The 27,468-nt window shown below is 38.0% G+C and overlaps 1 protein-coding gene across 2 annotated transcripts; it reads right to left on the bottom strand.

The window, feature by feature from the left end:
* Positions 1 to 1,470: 1,470 nt before the first annotated feature.
* Positions 1,471 to 26,721, bottom strand: STRADB (STE20 related adaptor beta). 2 transcript variants are annotated; one of them, XM_058549599.1, is made up of 11 exons: positions 26,645 to 26,721; positions 17,016 to 17,096; positions 11,855 to 11,954; positions 7,949 to 8,070; positions 6,899 to 7,007; positions 5,699 to 5,822; positions 4,303 to 4,474; positions 3,902 to 4,006; positions 3,498 to 3,742; positions 2,780 to 2,822; positions 1,471 to 2,283 (listed from the first exon to the last, which is right to left on the bottom strand). In XM_058549599.1, the coding sequence occupies exons 1-11, from the start codon at positions 26,654 to 26,656 to the stop codon at positions 2,140 to 2,142; spliced, it is 1,257 nt and encodes a 418-aa protein (XP_058405582.1). In that variant the 5' UTR covers positions 26,657 to 26,721; the 3' UTR covers positions 1,471 to 2,139. The 2 variants fall into 2 exon arrangements, with proteins under 2 accessions (XP_058405582.1, XP_058405583.1); XM_058549600.1 differs by having other exon boundaries at positions 2,199 to 2,307.
* Positions 26,722 to 27,468: the final 747 nt, after the last annotated feature.

Raw genomic sequence — 27,468 nt, 5'->3', positions numbered from 1 at the left:
GGAACTACACTATTGGTTTTCCTGGGGCTCCAGCGTGCCCACTCCCCTTGCAGATCCTGGGACTTGTTAGCCTCTATAATCGTGTGAGCTAACTCCTTATCATACATCTTCTATTGGTTCCATTTCTCTGGAGAACCCTAATACACTCACAGTGGATCTGAGAGGCACTGTTTCATGGCCTCCAGAGTCCACCTTCAGCACTGCACATATCAGCTCCCCACAAACTCAGGAGAACCTCCTCTCTGGTTCCTGTGAGCCTCCCTTGCTGAGGGGAAATTTAGAAGGAGGAGTTAGTGGAATGAACTATAGCTCTGATAAATAAATGAAAAGCAATAGGATGTATTGGAGTATATGAGGAAGCCATTTGGTGTAAAACTAATTTGGCCTGACCTTGTTTTTCCCAAAAGGGCCTGACGTGGCCTGTTGAGCATGCATTGTATATCTGCTTTAAATATTTACTATGTCCCAAAGACAAGAATGATGCCCTTAAAGATAGAGATGTAGGTTCCCCCACATTGGCATTTCTTTTAGGATAAGTATCTCTCTCTAAAGATTAATTGCTGACCTGCTGTGCTCACCTTGTGACCACTCACCTTGTAACCACTTACCTGCTGTGTTCACTGATCTACTGTGCCAGCAAAGCAATCTCGTGACAATTGTAAAAGGGACATTCCTATATGTGATGCATGCTCTTTGTTCCAAGATGGTATATAACCACTATGTATACCTCACTTCTTTGGTCTCCTTCCTTCCTTGGGGAAGGAAAGCCCCAGGCTAGTCTTCAGATCTGGCTCATGATAAACTCACCCCAATTTTGATTTATAGATTGATTATGGATTATTTGCATTGACAGCTCCCACCACTACTGGTGATCTCAGGGCCTCAAATGGTACTCATCTCCTCTCTTTCCTCCACCTGGGCAGCTCTTCATGGCTTACTTGATGGAGTAACCTAAACCTTCTTGACGGGGGCTGGCCAATAATCATCAAAAGATTTGTGTTTCAAATTGTCTATTAATTTGTGTATTATTTGTCTTACTGATCTTATTTTTTTAGTCTTAAGACAATCATTTAAAAATAATTTGTAATGTAATGTTAAATAAAAGTGTACAGATTAAGAAAATCCACTAACTGAGGTAGTCCTAATTTCCAACAGTTCAAACTTCATACTCTTTTTGAGACACAGCATTTCTCTTTTGCAAATAAGGTAAAACCAATAATTAAGATCTCTATGTCCTTATATGTTGTATCCCCTACAGGAGAATAATAATCATATAAAGCGTCACAACACTTCTGCCTCCTGAATCAAATAACCAGCTTTCTGCCTTCTGCATCAAATACCAGCTTGGTCTCAATTCACTATGTTATGTAAATAAATCTGTTTGAGAAAGGGCTTTCCTTGGCAAAACAAAACAGAATCTGTGTTTCAGCTCTGTCAAGAACACTAATAAATAAAAGCATAAGCTCAATTTAAAAAATCTTTATTGAGCTCCCACGGGGTGCATGAATTTAAGATCTATAATTTAAGTAGGAAAGTGTTACTTTAGCCTTAACAATAAAAAAAGCAAATTACAACTTCTGTATATATTTCAAGTGAATCATTTAATGTGAGGCTCAGTTTGATATTACCATAAGTATTAACAGAAAAAAATGGGTAAGTATAAACATTTTCCCTTCTACCAAAAAAGGGTTTGATGCCAGGATAAACTAGCCTGTTGGTCTAACAATAGCTGATCAAAAAGGCTAGAGAACCTGGAGGTAAAAAATGTACCTGGAGGCACTGTCCTCTGAGGGCTCATTCCCCTGAGGGCAGCAAAATGCCGAAACAATCAACTGGCTCAATAGTGAGAGATCAAGGAGAGGAGTCAGTCACAGCTTGGGGAAAAACTTGAGAACAGATGACACTAAATGTAGCTAGATGAATAATTCCGAAGTTTCTCTGGAGTTATAACAACACTCTGAGGTGACCAAAGGGCTATACACCCGTAGTCCTTTGAATAGAGTGGTTTGAAATGACAGATTCTCCAGTGCACCAACTGTATTTTCAAGTATAATTCTAGTATTTGTACCTAGAAATACAGAAGGGAAAGCAGCAGGGAGAAGATGTCAAGTATATAGGACATAAAAGGACGTGGCAGCCCTAGAATTCCCAGTCGGATGCTTTCTCATCAGGAAAGTCACATTCTGGCTCAGTCCAAGGGGAGGCTGGAGGCAGTGCTGTTGATGGCTTGTGACAAGCAGGAGGCAGCAGTGAAAGAATTGAATCCTGGCTTTCTTCTTTCATCTGTTAAAGAAACTCAAAATAAGGCTGTTGGTATATAAATCAATACATTAGTTTTGTTAGCAATAAATAACTTTTAAAGAAATCATGTTAAAAGTGTTTGAAATTGTTCTTAGGTATTTTCGCCAAAAATGCCTTTAATTCTGGTCATCTAAAAACAGGAAGAAGCAAATAAACCGATTTGTATCAGAATTATTTTGTCCTTTCATCATTTCTAGCCAAAATAGAAAAATAAGAGTCTCTAATCAAAATATAAACTGAGGATATAGTAACATATGATATTCTGTTTGTTTTTACTCATTTCATTTTGCAGAATGAAAATATTTTAGAAAGTCTATAATTGAACTACCAAAAAAGTTCTCTTGTTTTTAACTTTACCTTGTAAGAAAATTATCATTAAGAATGTTGGTAACAAGACTGTCCTATTAAGCCAACAAAATGAAGTGACTTTTTAATAGTATTTAAAAATATCTAGATAGCAGAAGATAGATAAGCTCACCTGTTTGAAGAAAACATGGGACAATAAACTGCTTGCTGATGGCCTGAAATTTTTTTAAAAAGTGATAAAAAAAAAATAGAACCTCATATTAGAATGTAGTTTTTTAGGTATAAAAATATATTAGAAATTAGGTGTAGAGCTATTAAACCCAGTACTAAAAAATTAAAAAGAAAAAGAATATATGTCAGGAAGCCCAATTCTTAGCTTCAACTTATACTAATGGGAAGAATTAATTCTAGAGATATCCTTCCATTAGTCCATAACTCAACATTTATTGGGCACTTACTAATTATAAGGGACTAAAAAAAGATAAATAAGACACACATCTTATTTCCAAAATGCTAATGCCAATATATGACATGCTATGATAATAATTTTTATAATAATAGCAGTGACTAACATTTTTGTATTGCTTCAAGTTTCTAAAATGTCTTAACATAAATGCAGTAATTAAAGTCTGGAAAGATTAACTGACTTTTACAAGGTGACTTGGTTACGAAATGACACGGCTGAGACAGAGCCCAAGGCCTCTGACTTCGAACCCAGTAGTCTTCCCACTCGCTCATTGTCTCTACTTGTTTTTAGCACTGACATTTTCTGGATTAGACTATAATTTTTTGATTAAAAGATTTGAATTTGGCAGGAATGGAATATCACAAAGCTTCTATAAAATATAAAACACATATGCTTTATGCTATTTAGACGTGACCAATATTACCTTTTCTCAGGATCTTGTTGCAAACAGAGCTGTACCAAGCTAAAGAAGGCAGGAGAGAAAGCTTTTGAGGATGGCGTTTGCAATCTGTCACTATTGACTGTGCGAGTTCCACTGGAGGCAAGTACACTTTCTCCAATCCCAGAGTCTACACCCGATCGGGAATTCTTCATTCTCGATTCTGATTGAGGGAAAATACTGATATCCAATGGGCTGTAAGGAGGACCTTTCAGTTTCTGTAAAAGCATCTAAAAGAAAGAAAAATTTCCTTCAACTCTTTTTAGGCAAAATAGTAAAACAACAATAAAGACCCTAAGAGTCTACAGCAAAGGTGTTTAACAGATATCATCTAGAATGAACAGGATCTTACGAAAGGGAAGTAGTTCAGGGATTTTAGGAGCATTTACCTGAGTCCTATGCATGTCCTGGAAAGGTACCTGCCCACTGGCTAATTCACATGCTGTAATCCCAACACTGTAAATATCTGACTTCACATTATATCCATGTAAATCCTGTAGAACAATTAAAGTCCTTCAGTGTAAAGAACTTAATAAAATGTTACATACAAGTGCTTTTTTGATAAAGAATGGTGAACAATAATGAAAAAAACCCGTATGTGAGAAATCAAGATATACCTAATATATGATATACATTTAAAAATTCCTAACATCATAATTTTGACAAGAAAGATACAAAAGCCTTGCAGTAGGCCATTCACCATCCAAATATAAGGGCACAACTGTCCTTCAGTCAGGCTCAGAAGACGGTGGAGACGCACAGACAACCCAATGCAACGGCCACACCTGACCTGTCTCAGGAGTTCTGGACTCAGCCATGGCTGCACTGACGTGCTGAACTGTGGGAAGTCATACACAGCCCTATGCCTCTGTCCGTGCTTAACCAGACTACGCAGATGGGACAGGCCAGAGAGGGTCACTAGGCCATCACCAGAAATGAGGATATGGCTGGCTTTAAAACTCCTAGAACAAAAAGAAACAATCCTAAATACTAAGAAACTGGCCAATGAAGAAACAATAAAAATTTGGTCAGAACAAATCCATGTATTCTCTTGGGAATTAAATACTCTTTAAAAAATAGCAGCACACTGATATATATATATATATATATATATATAATGTTCAGGGAATTGAGGGATCCTTTCAGCTATTTAATATGGCATTAGAACAAGGGAAGATATAACTGAAAGCTACTTGTTTGGAAGTGATAACATTTTTTTAAACTAGGAATAGAATCAAATTATTAATTTCACTATTTTAGGATGCTGTTGCAAAATGAGAAGTCTAAAAAAATCAATTAAATAATATTTGAAGCATAAAGTTAGAATTTAAAGTTAAATGCAATATTATCCAATAAAAGGCAGCCTCTCATGGTGTTAACATCATTTATAAAAATGTCTTACATAAAAATTTCCTTTGTCAAATAAATTATAAAAGAGCCTTGTTTTTCATCTAAAACACTGAATTTGGAATCATAGAGTAGGATGGCCAATAGCCTGGTAAAGTGTAATAAAACCTTGATTAATTAGAATACAGTCTGTTAGAAATCCTCAGTTAACCAGAATGCTGCTAAAAAAACAAAAACAGTAAGATAAAAAGCATTAAGCAAATTGAAACAAGCAAGAAAACAAACTTATTTAAAAAGTAACTTAAAAAGGAAAACAGAGTCCCAATGTATCTTAGAATAGCATTGTTTTTAACATTCAGCCAATTACTTCTGTTTGGTAACAAGAGAATTGATATTTAGTATGATAATCTCAAGGTGCTGCAAAATATTTAAGAAATCAAAGCAAGGTTTAGTTACAATTTGTACATGATGTAAACATGACATAAAGCTGAAAAGCAGACAAAGAAGCTCTTTATTTGTGTAAGAAAAACAAAAAGAGCTCACTAGGATCCCACTCCCTCCAGCAATCCTCAGATAGACAGATTCTTGCACCCTCCCTGCTGACACCGTGAGCTCCTGGGAGCAGGTGTGCCCTGCGCTGAGCAAGCACTGGGCACGGGGCACGTCCGGGGAATGAACATAAACGTCAGCGTCTACTGTACTGAGGGCTCCCTCCTCCCTCTGTTGCATCTAGGAGTGTCCTACCCCTCCGTTCTAACACTCCACTGCTCCTTCCTACAAGTTCCCCAAAAGATTTCTTCGACTAAAATTCTTTCGTTTTGTAAAACACAAGTAAATACCTGTGAATACAGCCATTCTGGTGCAGATAGTTCAACCCTCTCACTGCTCCAAAGAGAATGTTTCTTATTAAAGGTTCACTCATTCCTTCAGGAAAGTAAGTCCTCAAGAGTTGACTTGCTGAACCTGAAAGAAACCCCTGAAATCTTTAAAAGAACAGTGAAAGTGATTTTGCTTCTAGCTATGTTGTAAATGTTCTTTTCAACCGTAAACACACATTCACCTGTTACATTTTAGAGCCTAACCACCTTCTTATGCAAAGGTAATTTCCCTTCAAGAATCTTTAAAAAGACTTTTTTAATGACACTCTAGAGACTAGGAAAGAGAAGTAACAATTTTCAAAAGCACTGAAAAAATACATTCTGTGTGCGTATACACATTTTTAAATCCAGAGGCAATTCATAAAAGCTGTCCTAGGGCCGGCCCCGTGTCTTAGCGGTTAAGTGCGCGTGCTCCGCTGCTGGCGGCCCGGGTTCGGATTCCGGGCGCGCACCGACGCACCGCTTCTCCGGCCATGCTGAGGCTGCGTCCCACGTACAGCAACTAGAAGGACTTGCATCTATGACATACAGCTATCTACTGGGGCTTTGGGGGAAAAAAATAAATAAATAAAACATTAAATAAAACATTAAAAAAAAAAAAAGCTGTCCTAAAAATCAAAGCTCTGGAATCCATTCATTTATTTATTCAACACACTATTGAACTACTTTGTGTGGGTACCGGATGAGCACCTGGGGACACCAAAATGAACAATACATACACAATCCTGCCCTTGAGGAGCTTGAGTCCAGGGAAGGAGAGGAGGACACACACAGATGTTCACAAGACAGTGAAATACATGTACAACGCAGAGAAATAGGGATAGGAACGGCATGCACAGGTGGAAAAACTTCTACTTGAAAAACAATAGTATCTCTCTCTTGAGAGAGGAAGGAGCCTGGAGGGGAAGAGACAGCTGTGCAAAGGGATGGACTTCTTGGAGAAGCAGTGGGGTTTCACTGAGCATTAGACGCATTCCACCTTTTTCTGAAGACTAAAATTCAACATGAACCAGATATAGAAATATATCACGAAATCTAGAATTGGCCATCAGATTTATAAACTAAAAGTAGTAAATCATAAATCTAAGATCCTACTCATCCTTATAATTATAGCATCCAGGCTATATTATGAGTTATTTTATCTAAAACGAGTTTTCTTACCATAGGCCATAAACGGAGAAATAACCCAAAGCCAGCTGCCAACAGTGAAAACAGTCCAGTAAGTTGTAATATTGGGGTGCCGGAAAAAGTGGGAGAGAATCACTGCTTTCTAGGATAGACACACAAGAGACAAGACATTTAAAACAAGCTTTTTTTCCTTATGATGAAGATAATAGCAGTAGAGGCAGCTAACACTCAATGCAGCTTATTAGTACTAAGTACTGTTCTTAGTGCCGCCATCTCTCTAAATCTCACAACCACTACACGAAGTACGTGATATTATGACCCCCGTTTTACAGAAGCGGACATGTAGAAATCAGTCAGAAAGCTTGTCCAAGACACATAATTAATACGAGAAGTGGACACGGGATGTGAACTCAGTCTGACTCCAGAGGTCATGCTCTTAATAACTACCCTATGTTCTTATTATAGAAACATTTAAAAATACATAAAAATACGAAGATCAAAGTCCCTTCTAACACTATATCACAGAGAGAACCATTGTTAACATTTCAGTATAATTTCTTCCAATCTTTTTTTTCTCTGCAATATACATGTGCACATACAAGTATTTTAAAAATTGGGACAATGTTAAAACAAAATCCTTTCCTTCTTTATACCAAAACTGATTAGTGACAATGAAAATGGTATTAACATTCCTGATATGCAATTCTGTCAAAATTGATCAATTTAGAAGATAATTTTATTTAACTGGATTAAAGGAGACTGTTTGCTTTTGTTTTTTCTATTTCCCTATATGACTATTTGTGATTGGACTGACCAGGGGTGTTGCAAATCTCCAAGCCAGCATTTCAAATATGATCTTCATTTGAAAGAATTTATAGTAGTTACCAAAGTTTGAATATATTTGTTCTTTCATGGATCTGGCTTCCAAGTATTCTTTCCAATTCTATAATTACATGTTTATTAGAAGAAAGAAATCTACTTTTCTAACAGAAAGAACTATTAATTTGGGGGGGAAAAGTTCCTATAGATGTAATCTCCTCAAATGGACACTACATTAAATGCATCATTTTTTCGTCTTGTTACCTGTAAAGCTTTCAGGCGTTCTTCAGTGCAGTCTTCCAGATTTGTAATTTTTATAGTCACCAGGGTTCCTGTAGGAGTATGCCGTGCAAGATGGACAGAAGTCAAGTTATCAAATCCTCTTCCTATAATCAGACATAAAACTTGTGTTAGCAACCAAAGAAGAAAAAATTGATAATTTGGACTTCATCAAAATTAAAAACTGCTCTTCAAGAAAACATAGTTAAGAAAATGAAAAGGCAAGCCACTGATTGAAAGTATTAATATTTATAACTGAAAAGACTTATATCTAGAGTACATAAAGAACTCTTACAGGGCCGGCCCCGTGGCGTAGCGATTAAGTGCGCGCACTCCGCTACTGGCGGCCCGGGTTCGGCTGCCGGGCACGCACCGACGCACTGCTTCTCTGGCCATGCTGAGGCTGCGTCCCACATACAGCAACTAGAAGGATGTGCAATTATGACATACAACTATCTACCGGGGCTTTGTGGAAAAAAAAAGGAGGAGGATTGGCAATAGATGTTAGCTCAGAGCCGGTCTTCCTCAGCAAAAAGAGGAGGATTAGCATGGATGTTAGCTCAGGGCTGATCTTCCTAAGGAAAAAAAAAAAAAAAAAGAACTCATACAACTCTCTTATAAGATGACAAACAACCCAATTAAAAAATAGGCAGAAGATCAAATAGGCAATCCACAAAAGAAGATATAGGAATGGCCAATAAGCACATGAAAAGATGCTCAAGAGAGAGAAATGCAAATTAAAACCACGATATACGATTACATACCTATTATAATTGCTAAATTGTGAATTGATAAATTGTGACACAGTCAAACAATGGAATGCTATTTACAATCTCGTACACCCACGCCCAGTCCCTGGCAACCACTGATGTGATTTTTGTTTGTCATATAAACGGCTTCATAATGAATGTAGTCTTTTGTGTCTGGCTTCTTTCACTTAGCATGCTGCTTTTGAGATTCATCCATGTTGTTGTATGTTTCAGTAGTTAGTTTCTTTTTATTGATGAGTAATAATCTATCATATGGATATACCATAATTTATTTATCCATTCATAAGTTGATAGATATTTGGGATGTTTTCAGTTTTTGGTGACTATAAATAAAGCTGCAAAAACATTCTTTAGGTAGATATGTTTTCATTTCTCTTTGGCAAACACCTGCGAGGTGATTGCTGAGTCATGTACGTTTAACCTTACAAGAAGTTGCCCAACTGTTTTTGAAAGTGGCTGAATCATCTGTATTCCCACAAGCAATGTGTAAGAGCTGTAGCTGCTTGGCATACGTGCCAGCATTTGGTGTTGCCAGTTTTTAAAATGTGAAAGACCAGAGTGGCACCTCTGAATAGGCACCCAATCAATGAGAGTTCCCTCCCTCTCTCCACTTGCCAGAATCTGCCACTTTTACCTGTAAATGCAGTTAGTCTCAAATTCATCCCCTCTACAGCATCACAGCCTCAGTTCAAGATCTGTCCCCTTTCCATGGACAGACGCAGTGACTTCCTCACTACACCCTGCATTCTCACGCAGGGCACGCACTGCAAGGACTGAGGGAACTACTTCAGAAGCCTGTGCCGAGGTCCCATTCGCCAGGAGTTTTGATGCAGCAGGTCTGTGCTGGGACACAGGCACTGCAATTTTTAAAGACTCAGGTGATAAGGATGATACTTCTGGCTGTAAATCACTGATCTACATCTTCCAGACTGCTGCCAGGTGTCCCTCTAAACTCAGCATTTTATCAACAGAAAGGTACTACAGTGAAGCAGCTGGAAACTTAGACCCTACAGTCAGAAAGGCTTGTTTTCAAAGCACTAGCTATACTACTGTCACTTACATTTTCAGAGCCTCATCTGCAAAATGAGTGGTAAAGGGGTGACAAATTTATATGAGAAAATGCATAAAAAACACTCAGCATAATGCCTGTTAGATGCTATTGCTACTATCGTCACTATACCACAATGCCTCAGAGAGAGGATCACACAGTGAGGACAAATTCCAAACTCCTGCCTTAAATCCTCTGATTAACGAAGTGGGTGAGTTGTGGAGGCTGACAGAGAGTCTGAACATCTAAATACACCATATAAAGTCTTTCACACTGTGTTCCAAACCTCCCTTTCCAGACTGATCTCCTACCACTCCCTACTCTCCCACTTCTGGGCACAGAGCAAGTATGTGGTAGTCCCCCTCTAACCATCCTTCCTCGTCATCTACGGAAGTGAATATTTTTTACCTTTTTTTGGATTGACACCATCTAAACCTCCTTTCTAATTTGGGGGCATTGTCCACCAGAGCTATTTTAGAAAGGGTCAGATCCTTATTCTCTCTTGGTCTCCTTGACCCTGGCATGGGAAGGTCAATGACCTAAGCTTGGGCAACTGGAGGATGGAGTGAGTGACATAAAGAGGCAGAGGCAGTCAGAACTCACTGCAGGGGGGTCCCGTGTCTGGTGGTATAAGTACCCTCACTGGGTAGTACACTAACTAGGTAGTTCACTAACTAGGCTGCTCCCATGCCGTGGCCCTGGCTGCAGCTCTAGTCAGGTGGCTTCTCTTGGTTTCTCCCAAGCTTATTTCTCTAGCCAATAATTCAGTGAGTTAGCAATATTGTTCAGAAAAGTCCTCGTTTGCTTAAGTTAGTCAGGATTTTTTTTGTTGTTTATAACAAAAACCCTGACTAGAACATTCAGCAAACTTTTCTGCATTCTTCAGGATCCAGTTCCTTTTTGCTATCCTTCTTGACTCCCAGAGGGGTCAAGATGGATAGATGGATACTCCATCTTCTCTGTTCCCATAACACAGCACACCTCTACTATGGTAACCTCTAGTGCATAAAACAAAGCTATCTCACGTGTTCATCTTCCCTGAGAGGATGTGAACTCCTCACATGTTTTACATGGCTTTATATCCCTAGCACCTAACATAGTATCTGTTTGTAGTGTTTAATAGATGCTTCTGATTATTCAGAGAAAAGGTTTCACAGGTATAAGGCTATAAACAATAACCCAGCCTGTTCCAAACTTAACTGAGAAAGATCTCTACTACAAATGAGATTTTAGGTAAGTTTTTTTCTTTTATTGAGGTCATAATAGTTTATAACATTGTGAAATTTCAGTTGTACATTATTATTTGTCAGTCACCATATAAATGTGCCCCTTCACCCTTTGTGCTCACCCCCCAACCCCCTTGCCCTCTGGTAACAACTAAACTGTTCTTTTTGTCCATGTGTTAGTTTGAGATTTTAGGTAAGGTTTTTTTTTTTGGTTAGGAAGATCAGCCCTGAGCTAACATCTATTGCCACTCCTCCTCTTTTTGCTGAGGAAGATTGTCCCTGGGCTAACATCCGTGCCCATTTTCCTCCACTTTATATGTGGGATGCCTGCCACAGCATGGCTTGATAAGCAGTGCGTAGGTCTGAGCCTGGGATCCGAACCTGTGAACCCTGGGCTGCCGAAGCAGAGTGCATGAACTTAACCACTATGCCACTGTGCCCACCCCTTAGGTAAGTTTTTAAGCTAAAAGAAAGTAATTTGGCTAAAGGACTGTGACTTAAAAGATTTACATGATTTGATTTTAATTCATACCCAGTATATATTATAGACATAAAATCAGAAGCTTCCCACAATAAAGACACAAATAAAAAATATTTAGATTATTTAGTGTCTTCCTTCTCTAAAAATACTTCAGTGAAAAAGTAAAAATTCTAGAAAGTAATCTTGAAAAAACTGGGCCACTATTTTATTACAGACATAAAATTAATAGACCTATTTGACTGACACAATATCTAGTTTTATGCTGTAGGTGACAACAGAAAAATACCAGCCTACAAAATAATCTTTTTGTCATCAATTTCATTTCTAACAATGAAGGGTCAATTATATGAAATCCAGGATTATTACCTATTTCCACTTGGAGTTCATAGTGAGAAACATTGGTGGAACAGATCACTTCACTGGCTCTAGTGGACGAAGGCAACCAGGAATGGGTTGGCTCATCAACCTGCATTGTTTTAAAAAGATGAAAACAAAACAGGTATAAACTTTTCTGGTCCCCTACCCCAATATAAAATATTGATACTGTATTTTCAAACACACAAGTGCTCATTAGAAAGGCACTGAAAGGTGGCTTAAGAGACTAAGATCTAAAAACAGTTTATAACTGCTAATAATTGATGTTAGTTATAAAGCTGTCAGCCTGAAAAGGGGGAGAGGGCAGGAAAAGCAGATCTGCAGGTCATAGAGAATACTTTCCAGCACAACTTCCAGTAAGAATTTTTAGGAGTTGCTAACAATGGCTGTTAAATCTTCAGGGTATCTAATAAACAGATCAAGGGAGTAGATGCAGGGACCTGGGAGGGACATTCCACGTTTGCGCTCTAGTGTCAAGTGGTTGCCAGTTATATCCATCATACATATAGGTACCTGCTCAGCTAGTGGAGGTGTTAACAGTCAAGGAATAATTTCCACACTGCAGCCTATTAAAATTGCTGAAGAAGTTTTTCACAAGATGAAATGAATGAGAAGGGACGTCAGAAAGACAAATGAACCTCAAGAGATGGGAGAATAGAGTACAGACCTCCTGAGTTAATGACCATGTACCAAAATGGAGCCTCACAGGGTGCTCCAGAGTCAGAGTCCTAGATTTGCACTCAATCCCAGTGGCAGTAAAATAACACGCATGCAAGAGAAAGAAGAGGCCAACACCACTGGTATCATACGACAGCCATGAGGATCTTCCAAAGGACAACAGCACTCCAAATGACACTCAGGTGCCATTATAGGCACCAGCAGGTGGCAGGAATCTTGTTACTGCCTCCAGGGTAGAGAGAAGGAAGAGGGGATTAGAAATGACATTATTAGGTATCAGAATTGTGCTAACTACTTTTTACATCCTTCATTCCTCATGTTCCCTAAACTTTTAAGAGAGCAGAAAAAATGTAATTATAAGCTCATGGCTAAAGATGAATAACGGTGAATACTGTTCAAGAGAGATGAAAGACTAAAAAGAAATTCTATTATATAATTGAAAATAATCCCAATGAAGAAAGAAGAGAAATCTAAATAAATCAATTTAATTTCTTTAGAATAGGTAGGCTTCAAATAAACTCAGATTTAAAGAACACATATAAGAGATAGAAAGAAGAGCATATAACAATATACAAAAATTTAACATGATAACCGGTAGGCCTGTCAGGATGCCAGAGCACAGAACGAACTGAGGCTTACAGGTCACTGCTTGAAGAAATGGCAGCAGGTTACCAGATGATGGATTGAAATCAAACTAATCAACCTCTACTTTGCTTCCATCTACTCCATTAGGGTAATAGTCTTCTTTAAACCAGAAGGTGCACATATGTTGTAAATAAGTAGCTGAAGCCCAAAACAGGTTGTTTTAGACAGGTTCAAGCCTCCAGGCCAAAGACAATTACATCTAGGATAATAAGTTTGCAGACACAGTAGAACTCAGACAAGAAACCAGAATGGAAATAGTCAAACACTGACCTAATTTTCAAAAAAGGGAGAAAACTACAAAGCTTGATGCAGTGGCCCAGTAAAGTCTGATATCAAATTACTAGACAGATGAATTATGGACACTTAAGAAAACAACATGGTAATCACTACAGGACAGCATAGGTTTACTAAGAGTAAATCATCCCAAACTAACTTCACTTCTCTTTTTGATGTGATGACTAGTTAGAGAATTAGACAGCAAAAAAATCACGGCAGGGTCCCTGTCCTTGTTAGACTTTTTAATAACTTCCTAAAAATGCAAAAGATCTGCTTAATGAATAATCTAAAAAGGAAATCATGAAAATAATTCCACTTACAATAGCATCAAAAAGAATAAAATACTTAGAAATTAACTTAATCAAGGAGGTAAAAGACTGTACAATGAAAACTACAAAACATTGCTAAAAGAAATTAAAGACGACATAAATAATGTGGAAATGCATCTCATGTTCAGAGATTGGAAGATTTAAGATTGTTAAAATCTCAAGGGACCCCAAATAGCCAAAACAATCCTGAAAAAGAAGAACAAAATTGGAGGACGCATGCTTCTTGATTTCAAAACTTACTACAAAGCTACAGTAATCAAAACAGTGTGGAGGGGTATAAAGACAGAAATATAGACCAATGGAACAGAATAGAGAACCCAGAAATAAACCCTCACATATATGGTTAAATGAATTTGGACAAGGGAGCCAAGATCACTCAATGGGGCAAGGATAGTATTTTCAAGAAATGATGCTGGGAAAACTGTATATCCACACGCAAAAGCATGAAAGTGGATCCTTACCTAATACCATATACAAAAATTAACTCAAAATGGATCAAGTATCTAAATTTAAGACCTAAAACAACAGAACTCTTAGAATAAAACACAGGACAAAAGCTTCACGACATTGAATTTGGCAATAATTTCTTGGATATGACACCAAAGACAGAGGCAAAAAAAGAAAAAATAGACAAATTGGACTTCATGAAAATTTGAAAATTTAAAAATTTTGTGCATCAAAAGACACTATCAACGAAGTTAAAAGGCAACCCGCAGAATAGGAGAAAATACCTGTAAATCATATATCTGGATAAGGTGTTAGTATCCACAATATCTAAGAACTCCTAAAACTCAACAACAAAGAAGCAAACAACCCAATTCAAAAATGGGCAAAGGACTTGAATAGACAACATTTCTCTATTGAATAATAATTCCATTGAGTTATTGTGGCCAATAAACACATGAAATATCCTAAATATCACTAATCATTAGGGAAATGCAAATCAAAACTATAAGATACCACCTCACACCCATTAGTATGGCTACTATCAGGAAACAGAAAATAACAAGTGTTGGTGAGGATGTGGAGAAATCAGAACCCTCATGCACTGTTGGTGGGAATGTAAAATGCTACAGCCACTGTGGAAAACAGTACGGTGGTTCCTCGAAAAACTAAAATAGAATTACTATATGATCCAGCAATTCCACTTCTGTGTATATACTCAAAAGAACTGAAATCAGAGTCTCAAAGAGGTATTTGTATACCCATGTTCATAGCAGCATTATTCACAACAGCCATATGTGGAAGCAACCCAAGTGTCCATCAACAGACGAATGGATAAACAAAATGTGGTATATACATACAATAGAATATTATTCAGCCTTAAAAAGTAAGGAAATTCTGCAATATGCTGCAATACGAATGAACCTTGAGGATATCATGCTAAGCCACAAAAAGACAGATACAATATGATTCTACTTATATTAGGTATTTAGAGCAGTCAAAATCACAGAGACAGAAAGTAGACTGGTAGTTGCCAGGGGCTGGGGAGGGAGAGGGAATGGGGGGGTTATGGTTTAATGGGTACAGAGTTTCAGTTTTACAAGATGAAAAGAGTTATGGAAATGGATGATGGTAATGGTTGCACAAAATTATGAATGTATTTGATGCCACTCAACTGTACACTTAAAAACGGTAAGTTTTATGTTATGTATATTTTAGCACAATAAAAAAAAAGCAGCAGCAGCACCCGCGGAAGTTTCCTGAGTCCTAGGCCTCTCTCTTGGCAACAGCAAGGAGACAACAGACACTCTGCTCTTTGAACACCACCTCAGTCTGAAGGGTAATACTTGAATGAAAACTAGGATTAGACGATACATCCTATTGTACACAAGGGCAGGTAACGAGACGATTTTAGAGTATTAGTGAGTAAAAAGTGAAATGACAAAACGAAGACAACTGAAGATAGGATCAGGATTAATTTATAAACAGGATTAACTGGGATTACTTTATTTTGTAGGAAATAAGGCATTTGCAAGGCAGGTTCCATTTTGTAGTAAGAACTGCAGTATAAAGTAAGGATTAAGGCAGGGAAAGATCCCACAGAAATATTTATTCCCAAGCACGTTTTTTAAAATATTATCAAGCATTGCCCAGGGGAGATAAAGATGGAAAAGACAGGATGCCTATTTTATGGGGATCATGTTATGGTTGGAGAGACATATACACCAATCATTATGAGATAATACAGGAAATGCCATTTTATGGGAATGTCTAAGATACACAGGAGCATAATGGAATAAGAGGTACAAAAGGGAAGGCTTCAGAGATGTGATATTTGAGCCAACTCTATGGATGACGAGGAATTTTAGAGGCAGAAAAGGGAGAAGGGTATTTCAAGCAGAACGAAGAGTATGTGCTAAGACTCAGCAGCAAGAAATGAAACTCAAAAATTAAACATATTCTACACCATTAAGAGTCCTTATACCACGCTAAGTTTAGGCTTTGTCCCATAGACTTTAGGAAACCAATGGTTGTTTTAAAGCTGGAAAGTGACACAAGCAGGCCTGTATTGGTAACGCTGTTGAAGACTGATCTGAGTGGTGACAGGAGGTTATATGTGTGTCTAGAAAACTAGAGGCAATGTGTCTACCTGCAATAGTCTGGGTGAGAGATGATGAGACTTGAGTAGCAGCAGTGATCAGGTGAAGGAGGGGATGGACTCAAGGACATTTCAAATACAGATACATCAGACTTTGTGTATAAGTAGATGTGGGGGCAGAGGTAGAGCCAGTGTGAAGATAACTCCCCAGTTTCTAGTTAGGGTGACTTAGTAGATGGGTTTTCATTAGCCCAAGCAGGAAATACAATGGGCAGCTGAAGTTTGATTAAGATTTGACTCTAACTGTCTAGAGATGCCTTTGAAAACTCTAGTTTGAGGTATTCTGTGGACACTTGTCATGCCCAGGAAAGAGTCCAGGACAGCAAGTAACAATGTGAGAATCATCAGTCCTGCTTGATGCCACGGTCCTCTCTTGAACTGAAGGAAAACCTAAGGTAGCTCCAGGACAATCTGAAATCTGAGCAACTGAAGTGACAGGAACAGGTGAGACTGCTCAGGGAGAGGCAATTTAGGCCAATTATAGGCTTCTACAGAACAGCAGGAGTAGAGTAAGAAGAAATAGTAAGACACTGTAAAGAAAAAGAGATACAGGAGAACCAGGAGTGAATGGTATTACAGAAGGCAAAGGAGGAATAGTAATTGTACTCAATCATTTTCTTACCAAGTATTGATGGATACTGGTTTCAGACTGTTTTTCAGCTCTGAGTGATTCAACTCGTGTTCGTGAAATGCAGAAACAATCCTGGAAAGTCAGAAATGCATTAATCAAGTAAGTGAAAAATAAGTCAGAAGATAAGTAAGGGTGGCATGTGGTTACGAAAAGGTCTGGTGACGGGGGTGAGGGGCAGAGAGAAAGGGTAGCATGCAGGAACCTGGAACTGAAGTCAGGATCCATACCGTGGAGGTACTCAGTATGGGAGAGAGGGGAGAAGCAGCTGGGTGTGCAGAAGAAAAATTTCATATCTATTATAAACTTGGAGTTATCTCTGATCCTTATCCTCTCCTCTGGAGGACATAATATCAATTCATTTTTACAGCTGGTGTAATATTTAACCCTTTCATCATCTTTGCAGTTTTCTGCTAAGGATTATTCTGCTATATTCATTATAATCATTTTTATTTTGATCCACAGATTTTTTTTTTCCTTAAGTGTAGGAACCATGTTTATCCACATTAAACCACACATTGAGTGTATTTGGAACCAATTTTGTTTCTTAAGGTGATAAACATCTCTAACTTCAACTCAAAGCAAATTAAGAGACTTAGTTCCATTATCACGATTTATATTTTCCTGCATTTTAACCCATGGTCCTGTTATCACATATTGCCAATAAAGAAATGCAACATGTACATGTGATTTATCTCATCATCAATTAGTGGGGTGAAGCTGACCTTACACTATTTAAGAAGAAAAGGTATGTCAAAAGAAAAGTGTAAGGAAATTGCATGAAAGAGACTTTTATAATAAATCATTTTCAAGCATCTCATGAACATTCATTTCTATATGAACATTAAAGTACTAACATCAAATGAGTCTGTAAGATAAGTCCATCCATTAACACTTTGTAGTCAGTTACTTAAAAGTAATCAAACTTTCTTTCTTTTAAAATATGCCAGAATTTCTCACTAATCAAATTAGTCATTTTCCCAGTTAGCCTGAATTACTGATTATTTTAAGTTGAATCCCTACAGTTTGTATACTTCATCAATCTTATCACAATAATTTGATATATATCCTCACTGTTTTACGTAAAACTCACCCCTGAAGAAGAGAAGCTAACAATGTCAAGATAGCACTAGAATCATTTTCTTTGCAAATTTCCTACTGGTTTGTCTAGAGTGAATAAAATTTACAATAACAGTGTTTGAAGATACTTATTACTGCTGCTCATATTGAAAATAACCACTAGTTAGGTCATTTATAAACTATATTTGGTATTTATATATTTTTTGCAACATTTACCCTGAATTTTTCACAATAATCATTAAGACCATTGTGTAGAAAAGAGTTACAGCAGGCCTAGAACTGCTATCATCAGAAAATGCCTGCTTGCAAAGCTGACCCCTGGCTGGCACCTGGGAACGTGGATTTGGGGAGGGTTCCCACCATTTCCTGATAAGAATGGTTCACAGTGCCTTAAACTGTTTGTGCAAACAGTATGGTTTATGCTGAACACCTGCTTTTTTTTTGTGAGTCTGGAATTTTGTTACCTGTTAGCAGAAGGTACCTACATGACCAATCCTCAATAAAAACCCTGAGAATGAGTCTCTAATGAGCTCCCCTGGTGAGCCATATTTCACACACGTTGTCACAACTCTGGGGGAATTAAGCAAATCCTACATGACTCCACTGGGAGAGGATTCTTGGAAGTCTGCACTGGTTTCCTCCAAAATTCACTCCACGTACCTTTTCCTTTTGCTGATTTTGCTTTGTATCTTTTTGCTGTAATAAGTCTTAGCTGTGAGTATGACTATATGCTAAGTTTTGCAAGTCCTCTTAGCAAATCACCAAACCTGGAAGTGGTCTTGGAAGGGACCCCTGACACAGCTATCAAAATATATTCAAGCATATAAAAAAAAGTCTTTCTAAAAAATGCTCATCACTTTTTTTTAAATTTTTTTATTGATGTTTCAATAGTTTTTAACATTGTGAAATTTTGGGTTGTACATTTTTGTTTGTCCATAACCATATATATGTCTCCCTTCACCCCTTGTGCCCACCCCCCACCCCCATTGCCCCTGGTAACCACAATACAGTTTTCTCTCTCCATGTGTTGGTTTATATTCCACATATGAGTGAGATCATACAGTGTTTGTCTTTCTCTTTATGGCTTATTTCACTTAACATAATACCCTCCAGGCCCATCCATGTTGTTGTAAACGAGACGATTTTGTCTTTTTTTATGGCTGAGTAGTATTCCATTGTATATATATACCACATCTTCTTGATCCAATCATCAGGCGAGGGACACTTAGGTTGCTTCCACTTCTTGGCTATAGTGAATAATGCTGCAATGAACATAGGGGTACATAAGCCTCTTTGGATTGTTGATTTCAGGTTCGTTGGATAGATTCCCAGTAGTGGGATGGCTGGATCATAGGGCATCTCTATTTTAATTCTTTGAGGAACCTCCATATCGTTTTCCATCGAGGCTGCACCAGTTTGCATTCCCACCAGCTGTGTACGAGGTTCCTGTTTCTCCACATCCTCTCCAACATTTGTTGTTTTTTGTCTTGGTGATTATAGCCATTCTAACGGGCGTGAGGTGGTATCTTAGTGTTGTTTTGATTTGCATTTCCCTGATGATTAGTGATGTCGAGCATCTTTTCATGTGCCTATTGGCCATCTGTATATCTTCCTTGGAGAAGTGTCTGTTCATTTCCTCTGCCCATTTTTTGATCGGGTTGTTTGTTTTTTTGTTGTTCAGTTGTGTGAGTTCTTTATATATTATGGAGATCAACCCCTTGTCAGATGTATGTTTTGCAAATATTCTCTCCCAGCTGGTTGGTTGTCTGTTCATCTTGATTCTGGTTTCATTTGTCTTATAAAAGCTCTTTAATCTGATAAAGTCCCACTTGTTTATTTTTTCTTTAGTTTCCCTAGTCTGGGTAGGCATGTCATCCGAAAAGATTCCTTTAAAACCAATGTCAAATAGTGTGTTGCCTATATTTTCTTCTGTGAATTTTATAGTTTCAGGTCTCACCTTCAGGTCTTTGATCCATTTTGAGTTAATTTTTGTGAATGGTGATAGCACATGGTCCACTTTCATTCTTTTGCATGTGGCTGTCCAGTTTTATTTGGATTCCTTTTATTCCTTTTTCTTGCCTAATTGTTCTGGCCAAAACCTCCAGTACTATGTTGAATAGGAGCGGTGAGAGTGGGCAGCCCTGCCTTGTTCCTGTTCTCAGAGGAATGGCCCTCAGTCTTTCCCCATTGAGTATGATGTTGGCTGTGGGTCTGTCATAAATAGCCTTTATTATGTTGAGGTACTTTCCTTCCAGTCCCATTTTGTTGAGAGTTTTTATCATAAATTGATGCTGTATCTTTTCAAATGCCTTCTCTATGTCTATTGAGATGACCATGTGGTTTTTATTCTTTGTTTTGTTGATGTGGCATATCACGTTGATTGATTTGCGGATGTTGAACCATCCCCGTGTCCCTGGTATAAATCCCACTTGATCATGGTGTATGATCTTTTTAATGTATTGCTGTATTTGGTTTGCCAATATTTTGTTGAGGATTTCTGCATCTATGTTCATCAGCGATATTGGCCTGTAATTTTCCTTCTTTGTATTGTCTTTGTCTGGCTTTGGTATCAGGGTGATGTTGGCCTCATAGAATGATTTAGGAAGTATTCCATCTTCCTCTATTTTTTGGAATAGTTTGAGAAGGATGGGTATTAAATCTTCTTTGAATGTTTGGTAAAATTCACCGGAGAAGCCATCTGGTCCTGGACTTTTATTTTTGGGGAGGTTTTTGATTACTATTTCAATCTCTTTACTTGTGATTGGTCTATTCAGATTCTCCATTTCTTCTTAGTTCAGTTTTGGGAGGTTGTATGAGTCTAAGAATTTATCCATTTCTTCTAGATTGTCCAATTTGTTGGCATATAATTTCTCATAGTATTCTCTTATAATCCTTTGTATTTCTGTGGTATCTGTTGTAATTTCTCCTCTTTCATTTCTAATTTTATTTACTTGAGCCTTTTCTCTTTTTTTCTTAGTAAGCCTGGCTAAGCGTTTGTCGATTTTGTTTATCTTCTCGAAGAACCAACTCTTTGTTTCATTAATCCTTTCTATTGTTTTTTTGGTCTCAATTTCATTTATTTCTGCTCTGATTTTTATTATTTCTCTCCTTTTTCTGACTTTGGGCTTTGTTTGTTCTTCTTTTTCTAGTTCTGTCAGGTGTAATTTGAGGTTGCTTATTTGGGTTTTTTCTTGTTTCTTAAGGTGGGCTTGTATCGCTATGAGCTTCCTTCTCAGGACCGCTTTTGCTGCATCCCATATGGTTTAGTATGGCATATTTTCATTTTCGCTTGTTTCCAGATAGTTTTTGATTTCTCCTTTAATTTCATCAATGATTCATTGGTTGTTCAGTAGCATGTTGTTTAATCTCCACATTTTTGTCACTTTCCCAGTTTTTTTTTTCATGGTTGATTTCCAGTTTCATAGCATTATTGTCTGAAAAGATGCTTGTTATGATTTCAATCTTCTTAAATTTATTGAGGCTTGCTTTGTTTCCCAACATATGGTCTATCCTTGAGACTGTTCCATGTGTGCTTGAGAAGAATATGTAGTCAGCTGTTTTTGGATGGAGTGCTCTGTATATGTCTCCTAGGTCCATCTCATCCAGTTTTTCATTTAAGTCTACTATTTCTTTATTGACTTTATGTCTGGATGATCTATCCATTGATGTAAGTGGGGTATTAAGATCCCCTACTATTATTGTGTTGTTGTTAATGTCTGCTTTTAGGTTTGTTAATAGTTGCTTTATGTATATTGGTGCTCCTATGTTGGGTGCATATATATACATAGAAGAGATATGTCTTCTCGGTGGAGTGTCCCTTTTATCATTATATGTTTCCCTTCTTTGTTCCTCTTAACTTGTTTTATCTTGAAGTCTACTTTGTCTGATATGAGTGTGGCAACACCTGCTTTCTTTTGTTTGCCATTAGCTTGGAGTATTGTCTTCCATCCTTTCTCTCTGAGCCTGTGCTTGTCTTTAGAGCTGAGATGTGTTTCCTAGAGGCAGCATATTGTTGGGTCTTGCTTTTTAATCCATCCTGCCACTCTGTATCTTTTGATTGGAGAGTTCAATCCATTACATTTTGGGTAATTATTGATATATGACGGCTTAATGTTACTGTTTTGTCACTTATTTTCCTGTTCTTTTGCCTTTCCTTTGTTTCTTGTCCCATTTGTTTCAGACTGCCAATTCAGTTTGGTTGTTCTGTCTTATGACTCTTCTAGTTTTCTCTTTGTTTATCATATGTGATTTTGTTTTGATTATTTGTTTAGTGGTTGCCTTGAGGTTTGTGTAAAACATCTTGTGTATGAGATAGTCCATTATCTGATGGCCTCCTATTTCCTTATACTAAGTCAATTCAATCACTTTCCTCTTCCCCTTCTAAGTTGTTCTTGTTATACCTTATTCTATCTTGTGTTGTGGGTGTTTGTTTACAGTGATGAGGTTAAATTTATTTTTGGTGAATTCCTTCTTTTGATCTTTGATTTTGGTATTTAAGTGGTTGCTAACCTATTCCGGTAAAGATCTACTATTTTTCTGAGTTTGTCTGCCTATTTTTCTCCTTGCTCCAAGCTTTGTACTCCCTTTCTCTTCTTTTTTTCAGGCCTGAGGGCCTTCTTGAGTATTTCTTGTAGTGGGGGTGTCATGGACATAAACTTCCTTAGCTCTTATTTATCTGGGAAAGTTACTATTTCTCCATCATATTTGAAGGATATTTTTGCTGGATAGAGTATTCTTGGCTGAAAGTTTTTGTCTTTCAGTATTTTGAATGTATCATTCCAGTCTCTCCTAGCCTGTAAAGTTTCTGTTGAGAAATCCCCTGAGAGACTGACGGGAGTTCCTTTGTATGTTATTTTTTGTCTAGCTGCCTTTAATATTGTTTCTTTGTCATTGACTTTGGCCAGCCTTACCACTAGATGTCATGGAGTGGGCCTTTGCCTGTTGACGTATTTAGGTGATCTGTTGCCTTCGCTTACTGGTATTTCCTGCTCCTTCCCCAGATTTGGGAAGTTCTCAGCTATTATTTCCTTGAATAGGCTCTCTGTTCCTTTTTCTCTCTCTTCTCCCTCAGGAATAGCTATAATTCTTATGTTACATTTCCTAATAGAGTCTGATATTTCTCGGAGACTTTCTTCATTTCTTTTTAGTCTTAGTTCTCTCTCCTCTTCCATCTGGAGCATATCTGTATTCCTATCCTCTATAATGCTAATTCTTTCCTCCATATTGTCAGCTCTGTTCTTTAAAGGTTCCAGATTCTCCTTTATCTCCTCCATTGTGTTCTTCATCTCCATCAGTACTGATTGTTTTTTATGATTTCAATCTCTTTTGTGAAGAAACTCCTAATCTCCTTGAATTGTTTGTCTGTGTTGTCTCGTATTTCATTGAGTTTTTTTGTGATAGCTATTTTGAAAGCTCTGTCGTTTAGGTTATGGATTTCTGTGTCTTCAGGGTTGGTTTCTGGGCGCTTGTCATTTTCCTTCTGGTCTGGTGATTTCATGTGCCTTTGCATTGTGGTTCCTGTATTGGCTTTGTTTTTCCTCATCCTGGAAATATCTGGTTGCAATTTCCACCCGCCTCCACTGTGTAGGGGTAAAGGGCTGTGTAATCTGAGCCCCCTCTGCTCTTCCCCGGCTGTTCGCTGCGATCCACCAGTCGCTTGGTCTGGTCTGGTCGGCTGAGCTGCAGGGTCCGGCTTGTGGGGCGGGGCGGGGGGGCTCTCTCTTTTGCCCACTAGGTCCCTGGCATGGGGGGCTTCTCGTTCGCCCCTCGTTATCCGCTCTCCTGGGGTGCTCAGATGTTGATGGTACCCCGTAGCAGTTCTGAGTCCTCTGTGTGGGAGTTTCCCAGTGGCTGAGAGAGCCCAAAGAGCTACAGTCTCCCTGCAGAGGGCCGCCCCTCCCCCCTCTTTGGGAGCCACGCAGAGCGGGATCACTGATCTGATGGGGAGGGAGAGGAGTTCTCCTTACCTCTCCCCACTTCCTCCGGGGGCCCAGCACGTTCCACTCTCAGATGTGCGGCAGTGTGGATCTTTCCGATCTTGCTTTTTGCTGTCTAGGATTCCGTTGTTGGTCTGTGACTGTTCCTTTTGTTGCATCTTATCGGGGGAAGAGTTTACGGGAAAGCTCAGTCTGCCATGATGCTGACGTCACTCTCCCATCACTTTTTTTGATGGAAGAGAAGTTAACAAGACATATTGGGAATGTTTCTTAAAATTTAAATTGACCCTGATTTATTTTCAAAATAAAAGTTGTGATCCATGTTCTCAGTTTGTAGAAATATAGAAAACATTTTATAAAATAATAGAGTAGACTTCCTCTTATTATCTTTATATAAAATTCTCACAGTGCAAGAAAGTAGTCACTATTAAATATGAAGACAGCTAAAACCAGACAGTATTATAAGGCAGAATATTTTGCTGAGCCCTCCTAAAAAATGTTGGCATGTTCGTTAGCTGCCCAGGGTATTAAAAAAATCACAAAATAGCCATATCTTACCCTTCAAAACATTTTTATACCCACAGTGAATCAAGTGGATGCTGGTGAATATAACAGCTCATGAAAAATCGACACATTAATCTCTGTTGGGCAGCACAATGATTTAAAACCATCCAGAACAAAGCTCCCCTTAAATATTTCTGAATGTAATTTTTTTATCCATCACCATAATAGCCAAGTGAAAAGCAGTTATACCCTGTAGAGAATCTAAAGGAAAATATTTTACTTGTGCTGCTCCTTTGAAAACACCATTTCTTAGCTCTCAAACAGAGGGTAAAACTTGAATGGAGAGGAATCCTCCATCAGGAAAAATGTCAACTTGATCTTGCACAAATATCTCATTTAGGGAAAAAAAAAGGAATTATTTTGATTCAAAGGATTCTAAATATTTCATCATTATAGGAAGAATATAATTTAAAGTAACACTGTTAACAAATTGAATGAATATAAATCACCCCTTATCATATCCTATTATTTTTCACAAAACCCATAATTATGGAATAATAGACTAAGTAAGATATCCTTTTTCCAAAATTTGGAAGCCCTGGGCAACCACACAGTCCTCTGAATCTCAGGACTTTCATCTATCAATGCCCTTTTACACCTCATCTAATTCAAAAACTGAAATAAAATTGTTAGTTTTACGTAATCCTTTAGGGCAGGAGTCAGTAAACTATGATCCATGAGTCAAACTGACCCACCTCCTATTTTAGTGAATAAGGCTTTGCTGGAACATGGACTCAACCATTTTCATTCAAGTACATATCGCCAATGGCTGCTTTAACACTCCAACAACAGAAGAGGAATGTCACAGAGACCATCCAGCACACAAACACAAAGTGGCCCTTTACAGCAAGTTTGCCAATCCTGCTTTAGAAAATGAGGTAGGTATTTCACCTCAATGCATTTTTCAGATATATAAAGCTCCCCTTTTAAGTAGAAAAGTCTTACTTTAAACATAAAGTAAATGTACTCTGTATTTTCCATATAACTGACAATACAATCTCCTAATTTCATAGTTCTGCCTCTCAGACTTGGCAAATGGAGTGGATCAGCAGATAGGAGTTTGAGTCCTGGCTCTAATTCTTTGCAATCTTGGGCCAAACTCAACATGAGGATTATACCATCTGCCCTGCCAATCACTCACAATTTTGAAGACTGAAAGAGGTATAATGTATGAAAGTATTTGTAAACTACAAATCATCATACAAATGTACTGATCACTTTTTAAACATCACTGCTTTAATATAATAATTCAAAGATTCAAATATTGTATTATATTCTATATAACGAAAGTCCTAAAACTACTTAATCTAAAGTAGATACCATGGATGTAATATAAACAGAAAACAAGTTGGTATCTATACATCATATACATCGAACCAAATGTTTTTTGTCTTGTTAAGTCAAGGAGCCTATTTTTAATACCATTTTAAAGCATGCCTTTAGTCAGATGGAAATCTGTAGAAGGGATTTTTGAAAGATTTAAAGGATAAGGCATAGTAACTGGATGGGAGAGGCATATCCAAGTACAACCTACGTATGAGAAAAAGTGGGTACAGGACAGAGGAACAGAATAATGAGTATATCAGAAAAGTATAGGAGAAGTTTTGTTTTTTTTTTTTTTGGTGAGGAGATCAGCCCTGTGCTAACATCTGCCAATCCTCCTTTTTTGCTAAGGAAGACTGGCCCTGGGCTAACATCCGTGCCCATCTTCCTCCACTTTATACGGGATGCCGCCACAGCATGGCTTGCCAAGCAGTGCGTTGGTGCACGCCCAGGATCCGAACTGGCAAACCCCGGGCCGCTGCAGCGGTGGAGTGTGCGTGCACTTAACCGGTTGTGCCACTGGGCCGCCCGAGAAGCTCTTTTTTAAAGAGATAAAAACTCAATGAGAATTTAATTCATTTCTAAAGACCAGAAGTCATTCAGGTCAAAATAACATCTCAAAGCTAAGAATATCCCATTAGAATATGCTTTTGCTTTATGGCTCTGTACCAACAACTACTCTGATGGCACAAAATTAGATCCATGTTAACAAAAACTTACCAGAAGAGACATTGAATCGCTTTAGTTCACAGAAAATGACACAAAATCCATCTATTCCAAAGAAGATTTTTGCTTTATCTTTAGGATGCAGAAATATTGTACTATAAAAAACAAAAGCAAAATAGTTTAGATTTATATAAAAGTACCTTGAAGAACTAGTTCCCATAAACCCACACAATATTTAGGCAGCTATTCTGTGAGACAAGGACTAGAGACATTTCTGAAGTGTCTTTAAAGAGCATTTCTGTTCACTGAACACTATCTGGGATCTGATGTCACAACAGAAATGCAGAGTGAAGTTGAAGGGAGGGTCTGAATATTTCCAAAGCCTCAATATACCTGCATTTCTCCTTCCCTATCTTTTCTGTACTACTTTGTTTAAAGAACCCTAAGCAAATGTGGAAGCAATATAGAAAAGCAATGTTGGACCCACTTTTTTTTTTTTTCTATTTCTTTTTTTTTTTGTGAGGAAGATCAGCCCTGAGCTAACATCCATGCCAATCCTCCTCTTTTTGCTGAGGAAGACTGGCTCTGAGCTAACATCTATTGCCAGTCTTCCTCCTCTTTTTTCCCCCAAAACCCCAGTAGATAGTTGTATGTCGTAGTTGCACATCCTTCTAGTTGCTGTATATGGGATTCGGCCTCAGCATGGCCGGAGAAGCGGTGCCTTGGTACGCGCCCGGGATCTGAAGCTGGGCCACCAGTAGCGGAGCGTGCACACCTAACCACTAAGCCATGGGGCCAGCCCCAGACCCACTTTTGATATAAATGGTGCCAAATATATATAAATGGATATATATATATATTTTTATATTATATATATA

The sequence above is a fragment of the Diceros bicornis genome, chromosome 10 (assembly GCF_020826845.1).
Source record: "Diceros bicornis minor isolate mBicDic1 chromosome 10, mDicBic1.mat.cur, whole genome shotgun sequence".
NCBI classification, from domain to species: Eukaryota; Metazoa; Chordata; class Mammalia; order Perissodactyla; family Rhinocerotidae; genus Diceros; species Diceros bicornis.
Note: the sequence above shows the minus strand (reverse complement) of the source record. Positions and strands in the feature narration are given on the sequence as shown.

What these genes read in the sequence shown, in the direction of transcription:
- STRADB (XM_058549599.1), bottom strand. An exon ending in TTCTCCGTTTATGGCCTATG is followed by an intron (nt 5,823 to 6,898) that starts GTAAGAAAACTC and finishes GGTTTCTTTCAG; the next exon opens with GTTCAGCAAGTCAACTCTTG. An exon ending in CAACAAGATCCTGAGAAAAG is followed by an intron (nt 2,823 to 3,497) that starts GTAATATTGGTC and finishes AAAAAATTTCAG; the next exon opens with GCCATCAGCAAGCAGTTTAT.